The sequence below is a fragment of the Echiichthys vipera genome (assembly GCF_963691815.1).
Source record: "Echiichthys vipera genome assembly, chromosome: 17".
NCBI lineage: Eukaryota > Metazoa > Chordata > Actinopteri > Perciformes > Trachinidae > Echiichthys > Echiichthys vipera.
Genome location: NC_139842.1, coordinates 19889880 through 19902481, shown reverse-complemented (window position 1 = coordinate 19902481; position 12602 = coordinate 19889880). Strand labels below are relative to the sequence as shown.

Genomic DNA, 12602 nt, shown 5'->3' with positions numbered 1-12602 from the left:
GTTGTATGTTTAAATCATCTGTGATTGATGGTTTCTTGCATAGGTGTGTGTAGTGTAGTGTAGTGTGTATATATAGTTATGTATTTGTGTGAATATTTGCTGATCGTCGTGGGGCCTGCTGCTGTGGTCCTGTGTGTAGGTCTCTGCTGAACGTGGTGGGGCCTGCTGCCGTGGTCCTGCATGACGCTTCCTGCTACTTCTATAACTATTAGTCATTTATACTGTCACTAGCCATAAAAACACCATCAGTGGTGTGTCTCACTGTATCGTAGCTGCTATTTCCGCTACTCATCATTGATCATGTTTGTCATAATTATTATCATTTTCATAATCTATCACCTTAGATGTGCGTGTTTCTACTATTCTGTTGTATTAACTGCCATAACATATAAGTCATATTCACATTACGATAGATGTTATTATAGTTAGTGTTACTCTTTGGTTGCTTGCATCTCTGGAAATGTGTCTGTCTCTCTGTCTTTTGTCTGTCTTTGTCTTTCTCTCTTTCTCTCTCCTTTTCTTCCTCCCTAACAGGTGCAGACAGATGTCCGTCCTCCACAGAGCTGGGTCTGTCTGACGTTCCTGTCTGTTATAGTGAAGGTTTTCGTTGCCACCGTACTCTACGGGGGAATTGTTGGGTCTATGTAAATCATAAATAAGTCATAGAGTGTGGTCTTTACCTACTCTGTTAAGTGTCCTGAGATAACTTTTGTTATGATTTGGCACTATAAATAAAATTGAATTGAATCTACATATATTATTGGTACATATAACTCTGTGATTCAGCATTGTATCTATAATATTCATGCAACAGTTGTGTGCAGTTTCTGAGCTAAAACAAACATTTCACAGAAAGATTTCTAATCAGAAATACGAGAATATGACGTCAATGCAGATTTCAAGGGTTGTTTGTGAAACACTATAAAACCAGAATGTGATGATACTCTTTACTTTTTGACTGCAAGAGCCCGGGAGACAATAAAGTCCATCAACTGTGTGACTCTGTCTGTTAGTGCAATGATTATAGATAAGTATAATCTGTACGATCTGCCACAACACTGTCTAATAATCTAAATAAACAAAATAAACTCACAAAATTCCCAGGAAAGGAAATATTCTTACACTCTTTTTCCATATTAAACAGGAAAATACAACCGTTCACCAGATCCTTGTAAACTCTTCAAACTCAAATAAAACTCGCCAAAACCATCTTAGTTAGTCCTTCCACTGTTCCAACAACTGCCATCCCTGGTTTGGTTGGAATAAACACTTAATTCACAGAGTAACATGGGATAAGAAACAGCTGTTAAATGCTTTCCTTGAAGCCACCCGACTCCAGTTATTTTACTTTTCTTAGATTCAAACTCCACAGAAATGAAATAAAACTCACCCAAAACCGTCTTTGTCAGTCTTTCCACTGTTCCAACAATCACCAACTCTGGTTTGGTCAAAATAAATACTTAATTCACGGAGTTACATTTAAAAATAAGCTGCTCCTACATGCTGTTTTTACCCTCTGTCCTTCTCTGATGTCGCCCACTGAGAAGTGACATTAAATTAGCAAAATAAACTTGCTCAGACCACACCCATCTTTAACTCTGCCTTCACACCTGTAAAGTTTCGCATCTGCATCTGTCACAGTTGTGACGCTGTCGTGGTGACAAAATCTGTCCACCAGCACCGGCCAAAATACTCCAAACCACCTCTGAGGTAGTTCCCGCTGCAGGCGACGTCTCCAGGACCACATTTTACCCTGATGACAAACGCAGACTCACAAATTGGAAACAATACCAACGTCAGTGTGGCGTCTGGTAAAAACAACAGATGTACACTATACACTGTACTATATTCAACCAATCCACCAACCCTGTTAGCAAACATCCGTCCAGCCCAAAAGTTTGACATGAGATTATGAGACCATGTCCAAACTGCTTTGTAAACCGTTAAATAACTGCCTGTTGATCACACAGAATGAAGCATATGACCAATACTGGTTCGATTCAATTTCAATTCAATTCAATTTTATTTATTGTGCCAAATCATCTCAAAAGTTATCTCAGGACACTTTACAGAGTAGGTAAAGACCACTCTCTATGACTTATTTATGATTTACATAGACCCAACAATTCCCCCGTAGAGTACGGTGGCGTTGAAAACCTTCACTATAACAGACAGGAACGTCAGACAGACCCAGCTCTGTGGGGTACGGATATCTGTCTGCACCGGTTGGGGAGGAAGAAAAGGAGAGAGAAAGAGAGAAAAGACGGACAGATGGACAGAGAGAGACAAAGACAGACACAAAGACAGAGACAGACACACTTCCAGTAACTATAATAATATCTATAGTAATGTGAATATTACATGTTACATGTTATGGCAGCAGAATAGTAGAAATAAGCACAGCTAAGGTGATAGAATATGACAATAATAATAATTATGGTGGCAAACAAATGGCTATGGTTAAACATTCTTTGTCCTACAATGAAATAAATCATTGGAGCTGGGTGTAACTGGTTTTTGCACAACTCTCTTCTCTCAGCATATGCATATGTCTGAGTGCTTAGTGGGTGTCATGTTGAGCAACAGCATATTGTCAGTGTGAAAAGCCCTGCAGCAATATCCCAGCACTTTGCTTTGCGTTGTAAGCGGCTCTGGCAAGTGAACGCTGGCACAGACTGAAGCTCTAAACACCTTGTAAACAGCAGCACTGCTAAGAAGCCGGTGATGAAAAATGTCACATTATACAGGCAGACTGAGAAGAGCAGATGGGATGGAAGAGACAGGTAGTAGTCAGAAAAAGATGGATATACAGGAAAGAGTGGCTGCCAAATTCACTAGTGACTGTTTGACTGCGTCTGTGAGGGTGGTCTGATCCGCCACACGTCCGACCTGAGTCTCGAAAAGATGATTTAGAGATCAAAGTGTAGATGTATGAGTGGAAGGGGAAGGGTCAGGGGAAATGGGATGTAAGTGAGTTCGGTTTCCTTCTCGAATAGACGCACACACCATCGGAGTCTGTGTTTTCTTTCCTTTACCTGTCATCACCCCTTGCTCTTATTACTGTCTGGAAGCAGAAGTGATAGAAGAGAGCGACACCGGCTGAACCCGGTAATTTATGTGTCAGCGCTTTCATCTAAGGGCCCATAAGAAGAAAGTAAAAGGCCATCGAGAATCAGGTGGGGAGTGTCTTCTTTAATAAAATATAAGACTTTTTTTTTTAATTGCCCCCAATTGAGCAATGACCGGTGCATCTCAGCAATCATGAGTTTTCATGTTCGGCAGTAAAAAACGGCCGTTGGTAAAGGGAGACGTGGTGGTGTATCGGGGGGATGATGCACTTAAAATGTGCCACTTTAGCCTGGGAAGACCCCCCTCCGAACACTGATGTGTTTGGGCCCCATTAGTGTCATCAATAATGTAGTTTTGGATGGCCTTGAAACTACCCCGATGATCTCCACAATCAGCACTTTGGGTGCACGCTTTTAGCAAGGATGGTAGTTTCTGCCCCTCAACGGAGAGTCAGGGGTCCACGTGTCAGCGGATAGACACCCTTTTTCTTCCTGACCCTCTGCTGACTGCGTATATATCATGCATATGGAAAGCTGCGTGACGGTTTTATTTGTCTTTTTGAGCATGAAACATTTTCGTGCGTAATTATGGCCATGCTTCATTGGTCCACTTAGCTCCAAATTTGAAACGGGTGTTTTCGGAGCGACGTTGTAATTTAACAATCACCAGTTGCTCTTGCATCTGGCTGCTTTTCTCCTTGTTTGGGTGCCGTGTAGGGAAGAAGCTTCCTCTAACACTAGGGTTGGGTACTGAACTCACTACGTTTAAGTGTACTTCAGAGTACAAATTGACATCAAATCAGTCAGCGACCAATGTGTGTAAGATCGATCTTCTCTGTCCTCTCCTCTGCGTGTTTGAGAGAGACGAGGAGACTTCGTCGCCACTGCAGCTTTTTCAAGTCAGTGAGTCAAGGCAATCTGGAGCCGAAAGTGGTCTTATTGTGGTTACACTTCCTCTGAGACACACACAAGAGTGTTCTCTATGCCCTGTCTCACATGTTGGAGGGTTTGGGAGAGAAATACATAACAAAATGTTCTTAAGCATAAGTAGGTTTGGACTGAAATTACATTTTTGTTATTATGCAGAGAATAAAGTAGCACTGGATACCAGCATAGAATTCCAGGAACCAGAATCAGTACCCAACCCTATCTCACACCATAGAGGACCTGCCAAGGGAAAATCCCCACTTCCCCTTTCTTGATCCTTCATGATCCAAAGTTGGAAGTGATTCTTGATACTCTGTTTCCGCCTCACCAGATGAGGCTGCGATTCCACTTTCCTTCCCTCTTTAAATCCCCCCGTGAGCTCCAGTCCAGTCGACCAGCGGTGCTCTTCGTAAACCCCTCTTTGAATCGTGAGGCTCTGCCTTTTTGTCTCTCAGACTTTCAGTCAGTTTGCATGGCAAGTTTTTTTCCCGAATGGTTCACTAAGTGAGTCAGGTCAGGTGGTCTTGTCTCCCATGACAGCAGAGAAAAGTGGAGGAGGCTGATAAATATTTCAGCGCTGCTGACGCTGGCACTCGTCGAAGATCGGGAGAAGGGGGGTTACACTGACAGGAAGTGGGGTATTGGGGAGGGGGCTGGGTGCAACAGTAAATAAAGATTCGCTCATATTTACCATGAAACAGGAAATGGACGTGTTGAATGAATTTCACTCTTCAATTATTCATTTCTGCACTTTAGCAAACGTATTCATAGCCTTAGTTTTCAAGGTTGGGTCTGTTTTTTTCGCCTCTAACTTCCATAAAAATCCCACTCAGCCTTATTTTAGTGCATGTGCTCCTGTGGGCCTCAGGTACATTAAGATTTTATCTGCTGAAACAAAAACAATATTGAAACCAATGAAAATTCATTTGCACCGGAAATTGAGTACAACCTCCTGGGTATTTGAGCTTAATTGTTAAGTGTTTATCAGCAGTGGATGCGGCTCCTGTACTGCAGAGCCAGATAATTGTTCACTGTTAGACGCACAATAGGCTTTTCAATATGGTTTAATTAGCTGGATCAAATGAGTAAAGATGCATTGATGTAACAGTATGCATGATGAATGAGCAGATCGTGCCCTTTGGGTGCCTGGCTCTCTAATACTGTTTTATCCGCTAATACGACGATGAGTCATAGCAACAGTGAGGAGGAGGAGGAGGAGGGGGCGTGCTGGCTAGAAAAGTGCAGGATGGAGAAAAGAGGCGACACAACAAGAGTTGGTGGGATTCGCTGGTGTGGACGGGAGGGGGGATGAGGGAGTCCTGAGGGCCAGCTCACATTATAGAAAAAAAACGCAGCTACAGTTTACCGTCTACGCATCGTCTGCCACTGTTTACAGCAGCACTATGAAAAGGAATATGACGCACAAGATACATTCCTCATGACGTCAAACCGAAGATAAAGTCCAGACGCTTGTTTGTCTGCAGACTTCCCCGCCTCAGTCCATCACGTGCAACGTTTGATTTTAACTATTAATTACCCTGCTCACACTCCGTCTGGATTTTAAACAACACAGATGCAGATGAAGCACTAGAAGATGTTTTCTCTTTTATTCTTGCAGAGGGAAAAAAAACAAATTTTGCCAGTTTCATGCCACTACCGCTCCTAACATTGATTTTGTGAAATTGACTCGCAGCTACCCTGTGGCACTGTCACGCTCCAGATGTAGAGAATTGGCTTTCTGCACCTGAACCCATTGCTGCAGCCCTTGAGTTCCTTCATGGTAAAGAATAAAAACAAAAGGGAAGTGAAATCAGCCGGACTTCTTAATAACATAACACCACACAGAAGATTAGCATCTGTTGTGTAAAAGATAATCAGTGTACATTGCACTTAACATGTAATCATTTCCTACAAAATGACGTATAGTTTATATTACAGTGTTTTGGTGTTAAAAGACTCCTTACATGCACCGTTTGCCAGCGTTTATATGTGGCATGTGTGAGTGGATTGACGCAATCAATCGATGTTTAATGTAGAGTGGCTAATTTTGGCTCTTAAACTGACAAATGTGCTTTTGAAAGTTAGTAAAAAGCTTCTGCATTTGTCTCCTCGTAATCATCCGGCTCCTTCTGAACTGTGCGCCAATGCTCATGACCTATACTTTGACATTTACTTAGCGCTCTGACACGCACCAACATCTTAAAGGGCAGAAAGAGCTGCAGGAATGTGACGCAGAAAGACCCCTGAACCTCTTCTTATTCTTCTTCTTCTCTGGGATGTTGCAGTGTTGGCACCTCTCCCAGCTCTGGTGTGTAGAGCGAGTGCTAATGCTTCACAGCCTGAGACGAGCTGCGAGCGAACACATTTGGACCCACTTACAAGCATCAAACATATTCATTCCCGTCTTATTTTCCCGGGACACTCGATGAAGGCAAAAGAGACACTTCATACAAATGAGTAAATTTGACAATAGGACTTTTTCCCTTGCCTTTAGCATTTTTATTGTCTGGAGTTGAGGGCCCGAGTTGCCATGAGCTTCACAGAAACTGGATGAGGATGTATACATAAAGATGATGTGAGTTCAGGAACTTTGCATTAACCGGGTGTGAGCGTGTGTAACGCTGGTGGTGACATGTGTATACACTGATTTCAGATTGTCTCCAGATTGAATGTAATCCTTTTACGTTTGACACATTTCAGGAGAGTTTATGTAAAGTCAAGTTTAAGCATTTGGCCGTCAAAAGTTACTTCTCTAATCAATTAAAGGGTCAGTTCGCCCAAATCCTTGAAATAAAAATCATATTTTGACCATACTCAGGGCAGATTTCATTGGAAACACACTGCACTAAAGATTAAAGTTGTTGAAGTCTATGGACACTGTGGCGAGAGGAAGGTAACTCAAAATTGACAATTGATTGTGAGAAAAAGAAAGAATGTGTTGGTACCACTTTTCCAATCAAATTAATTTCCAAACCGTTTATAGACCGTTTATACTACCCCTTTTTGAATGTGGGAAAACCAGCTAACGGTAGGTGATAGACGCCTTTCCCATTGCCAGGAGACGAGTATGCTTTTCTGTTTTTTAACAACCTCGATGTCCAATATTTAGGAGCGCTACTCGGGCGAAGACGGACAGAAATTGTGGCTGAGATGACTTAGAGTCGCAGAAGTTACCAACGGATAACCTGCGACTACTGCAAAGTAATTTGTCCCAGGAATGAATGAAGATTGTAACCTTTCCCACTGAAGACAAAAGCCAGATGTCAGTGTGGTTTTCACCCAGTGGGAAAAGGGCTAAAGTTGTAACTTCTGTAAATGTTTCTGTGGGATCATTTTACTTATTTCCAAAGTAAACAAACTTATTTCAAAGACTTGGCTGAATGAAGTTGCGATCATTTTGTACTTTTAAGGTCTAATATTAACTTTTAGGAGGACATAAATTATTTAAACTGGCAATGAGATCAAAATATTTGCCAAGACGGACATTTATGGCAAAAGAAACTACAGTCAAATTGTGAGTATGTGAATTAAATGACAACTAATAGCTTCATTAGTAGTTAATAAGTAACTGATTATAATTATATTATAGATTAGATGCTTTTTGGTTCCTGGAAAAACAATTTTGGCTCTTTTCTATTCTATTTCATATAAAATCTGCAGTTATGAATTATAATAGGTCAGAGAGTTTGCATATCTCAGACTCTAGTCCAGACTCTTCACAACCTGACAACCCAGAAGTTGTTACGAATGGCGAAGAACTAATCTATAAAGCAAGTATTCAGTGATTTATTGTTACAACATATGAACCCTAAATGCCTTATCAGAACGAGGTACCAGTGTTGTTTGGACCAGGTTGTACAGTATTCAGTCATCATTTTCTAACTCTATAACTTTAACTTAATGAAAAGTTTCTACTCACTGTCCAAACACTGGGAGCAGACCGTCTGCGTGGCGCCGCATTTCTTCACCACCCCCTCTCCGGGTGGACACTCCTGACAGCATTCTCCACTGGTGGTGTACTGGCCGGAGTCACAGGGGAGCAGCACCGCCCGCTCCGTCTTAGACGCCAGCGCTAACGCCACCTGGCACAGCGGGACAGCGGTACAGTACATCAGAACAGCACTTTCACACAGCACAGGGGCCTCTGTGACTTCAACATACACAGCAAAACAAATTGATGAAAATTACTGCCAGGTGTCCAACCTGTTCCTCAAATCCAACTGCTATCAGGACTCATCATAAATCATGTTGTCTCCGCCCGTATTACACACACTTTGAACACGTCCAAACTGCCCTAATGGCTCCCCTGAAGGCTCATCAGTTCTAATGGTAAACTGATGACACGCTCCAGCCGAGGCAGTTACCATAAAATCATGTGTGCACGACATTATACACATGCCCGTCCTGATTACTGTCTAAAGGTGAGAGTGGCTGAGAACGTCAACCCCCGCTTCATCGCACACACTTGCACTACTATACTTTTCATGGGGATAATGCATTCCCCTCCTAGCAAACTTTAACTTCCCATAAATCCTTCCCTTAGTCTCAGTACAACTGTAACCATAAATGCTAAAAGAAAAACGTAATCCTAGAGCAGTCCCCTAACGAATTGATGATCTAGAGTCCTCAAATCGGTCCTCACAAAGACAGAGAAACATTTTTCTTATTAAAGAGGACATTGCATTGAGTTCACTTTGACCAAAGACAGGTCTTGATTTGCTTTTGTCCTGTTTTCGCTGCTTGCTACAGCTCTGCTCGACTCGACAACTTTTTTGGTACCGAAACTTTTCTGTTTTTCGGTTTTCAACATAGTACCGCCTCTGTGTAGGTGGGATTCTGAGCTGCAGCCAACCACAGGAACGTCAGCACTTTGTCAATCAATGTAGTTTTGCAGGCTAAAATCTGGATCAAGTGAATAAAAAAAATTGCACTCCCTATTGACAAGGCTTTGGTACCGTTTCGCTGTATGTGTCGGCGCTGAGCCCTACTCTTAGTCTAAAGCTCTATTCGCAAAGGATTAGTTTAATGTGGGGACATGGGGTAAAGTAGTTTAACCTCAGGACTTCTATAATATAAATGGCCCATTCGCACAGGAAAGAGGTGGGAGGGGTTACTCGATCTACGCACTGCCATTACCTCCCTGTCTCCATGTACGTGGTACGTTGCTTCCTGATATCATGAAACTAAAGGACATAATAGATTATCTAAAAATGTGATAAGAGTGCTTCTTTAAGCGCCTCCATGCTCAAAACGATGTGGGAACTAGGTATTAACAGGATATGACGGAATATCTAAGTATGTTTTGAAGAGGGTCGTATTCTGACGGAACAAGTCAGAAGAAAATCGTCGTATATATTACTGACATTCTCCAGAATAATTAATGACATGGCGCATTCGAACAGGACTAAAACCTCTGGTAAAAATGACCTTACCCCACATACCCGTATTAAACTTGTCCCGTCCAAATAGGGCTCAACACCGGAGGAGAGGTGAGGTCATTTGGCACAGACTGATTTAAAGTGAATCGATACTCAGTAGTACCGACATAATTTGATCTGCGCCCTTACAAGTACCGAGTTTGGTACAAAAACCCCACTATTTTGCGGATGTCCTGTGTTGTGCTAGTGATGGTTTCTCTCTGACCAATCAGTGGTCTGCAGGGTTTTAGCTCTACCTTATAGTCTTGGCTCAGCTCACTTGAAACCTTGACCAAGGTGTTACCAAAAAAGTACCAGGTACGATCAACAACTTTTGCTAATGGAAAACCCAAAGAGAGCGATTCGAGGTCGAGCTGTACCTCGTAGTGGAAAAGTAGCATTTGTAGGGTTTATTTTTTTTATTTTTGAAGTCCTCATGATGTGAACAGATTTATGTTCCCAGCGGGTTAATAGAAGTATGCATTCATGTTTTTTTTTCTGTAACTATAACCATGTTTGCATATCAATCACATTACATTTTGTCACCTTAAATAGCTGCAGCTGTAAACACACGTGCATTTGCTGTATGTTTCTCTTTCTTAGTGCATACATGGTTTGTGTAACATGTATTCACCCTGTCTAATCAGTCTAATTTACTCCAGTCATCACCTTCTCTCTCCGTATGTCTCCTCTCTCGGTGCATTTCCTCTATGATATAAATGCCACGCAGCCCTACTGGCAAAAGAACTGAGGCTTGTTCCACTGGTGTGTACGCAACAATGTCAAATAAAAGGAATTTGTATCCAGACGTTTCAGAACAAAGAAAATCCTTATTCTGAAACACTTTCATGTCCTGTGGCTCTCATTATGTAACGAGCAAAAGCTCATTTCCACTTAATTCACATTTGCTGAGGCATCAATTCAGTCTTTTTCACCCTCTTCTCTCTCTCGTTCTCCCCTCCCCTCCATCGTCTCTCTGCTGCCCCTGCTTTCATTCAGAAACAGATGTACTGAGCAGCCAGAAGCTCCCTCTCTCTCTCATTCTCCTCTTGCTCAACATTTCCCCCTTTCTGTTATCCCACGTTTCGCCCCCGCTGACTTTACAACTTATTATCGCAACATTTGTGCACCAATATCTGATTTTATTTGCGTATATCATCAGGTTTAAAGTCAAGTTTTCGTCTACAAACATGAACTCTGCATTCAGTCCAAACCCCCCATATGAGTTCCCTTTTGTATCTGCAGAAGGATTCATGTCCCTGACTCTTTCCTGTGATGTCTCTCCCTGGAATATCATTCAGCTCAAACACAGATTAATGGCAAAATCAGCAGGAAATTGGTCCACCAGCAGCAGGAACATGCATCCATATGTACACACACGCAGCAACAACGTAGGGTGACCCAGCTGTGATGTGCTTGGTTTGTACTCCCTCCAATTTCATGGTCAATTTGAGAGTTTATTTCTAAATTTAATTCCACCAAAGTGCACCCGACCGTCGCCACCCTTTAAACCAGCTGTCATAACAGAGCGTCCCCTCACATCCAGGGCTGTTCACATGATGACGGAGCTGCTCAGCCCAATTAGACCAGCTGCTGTGGACATACCAGAGTGCTGCCAGGATGCTCTCTCTCTCTCTCTCTCTTCTCTGTGCTTTATCATTCATGTAATCAACTTTTCACGTTATCAGAAGAGCCTCAGGTTTCATGTCAAAACCAAACAATTAACAGCTCATGTCGAATAAAAATTGAATGAATCCGTCTTAGTATCCATAAGCCACGGCATCTTTTATCCTCTTTTTTTAATAACCTAAAATTAAACTACATATGACTCTCTTCTCATTTATGCTGATAAAGTCTGGGCCAAGGTGCCTGTCAGCAGACTGCTCCAGGATGTTGGGATGCAGCCCAAACGTGAAGCCTCAATTTTCTAGAAACTAATCCCAGCAAGGCTGTCGAACTTTTCCTCCCTGGATGAAAACCAAGAAGGAGGTGTATGTGTGTGTGAGAGTGAGTGTGCATGTGGTTGCATGTGTGGAGCTGGAGGGAATATAATATAACATGAGCGTAATACCACATGCAAATCAGTTGTTTAGCTATGCAGCACCTGCATGTTTAACAGGGGAAACCAGCACATTGGAGCTTTAATACACTGATACCAACGTCTAAGCCGTGTTTAAAATATCTTAACAGCATCACAGAAGGGATTAAGAAAACGCCATGAAGAGCCTCGAAGTCAAGAAAAAAATACTCCAAAAGTCCCAGCAGGATTATTAAATGAATATTATATATTAATATTAAAGCATACGCATTTTCACGGAAATAAAGCACCATATAGAAAAATCAGTGAAAGGAAATAATATCACAAAGTCCATAAGGTCACTAAAAACTCATCTATGCACTAAAATGTGCGAATATTCCGGCAAATTACGCACTAGTTCTCCTGCGCAGACTACTTACCAAAGCGCACAAAATCACCAGCGGTAAGGTAGAAGTCATCCTGCGTCGCCTGCTGGAGTCTCACAGAAGAAGATCTTGTGCAGAATGGGCAGCGCTATGTGGTGGAGGAGGAAGAGGAGGAGGAAGAGTAGGAGGAGGAGGAGAGCCGCTCAGCGGGAGTGCTCATTTTAATTCCAGCGGCAGCGGATTTTTTTATCAATGAGTCCGCACCATCACGCGTCCCCGTCCGGGACCTCTGGGCTGGAGTGAGATGCGGCTTTCAGCGGGCAACCCTCAGCACCACACACACACAGCGAACACACAGAGGAGGAGGAAGAGAGGAAGAGGAGGAGGAGGAGGAGACCGTCCTGTCCGGAGTGATGCCAAGCTGCAAGTGCACTGCGGAGGAGGAGGCGAGGGGAGAGAAGAGGGGGCACGTCCACCCTCTGTTTCTTAGCCCTGATACTCCTGCAGCAAGACAACCTGCTCCTCTCTCTCTCTCTCTCTCTCTCTCTCTCTCTCTCTCTCTCTCTCTCTCTCTCTCTCTCTCTCTCGCTCTCTCTCTCTCGCTCTTTAATCTCACGTGAGGTCTGGCTCAATGCAAAAGTGACATAAAAATGATTTATATGTGGGCTTTTGCAAAGGACCAACATTAATGTCTGACACATTGCTCCAATTTTCTCTCTCTAATAGGCAGTTCTGCTATGTGGCCAAAAGTATGCAGACACGTCTATGTTTGTGTTTAGAGTTGGTC

General features: G+C 42.7%; 1 protein-coding gene across 1 annotated transcript in view; it reads right to left on the bottom strand.

The window, feature by feature from the left end:
• The window catches only part of ngfra (nerve growth factor receptor a (TNFR superfamily, member 16)), a 39134-nt gene extending 26863 nt beyond the window's left edge, over positions 1–12271 (bottom strand). The window contains exons 1-2 of the mRNA XM_083931414.1: positions 11870–12271; positions 7915–8077 (exon numbers count right to left, since the gene is read on the bottom strand). Coding sequence (XP_083787540.1) covers positions 7915–8077; positions 11870–11908 — 202 coding nt within the window. The 5' untranslated portion in view covers positions 11909–12271. The remainder of the gene's footprint in view (positions 1–7914; positions 8078–11869) is intronic.
• Between the last annotated feature and the right edge of the window lie 331 nt (positions 12272–12602).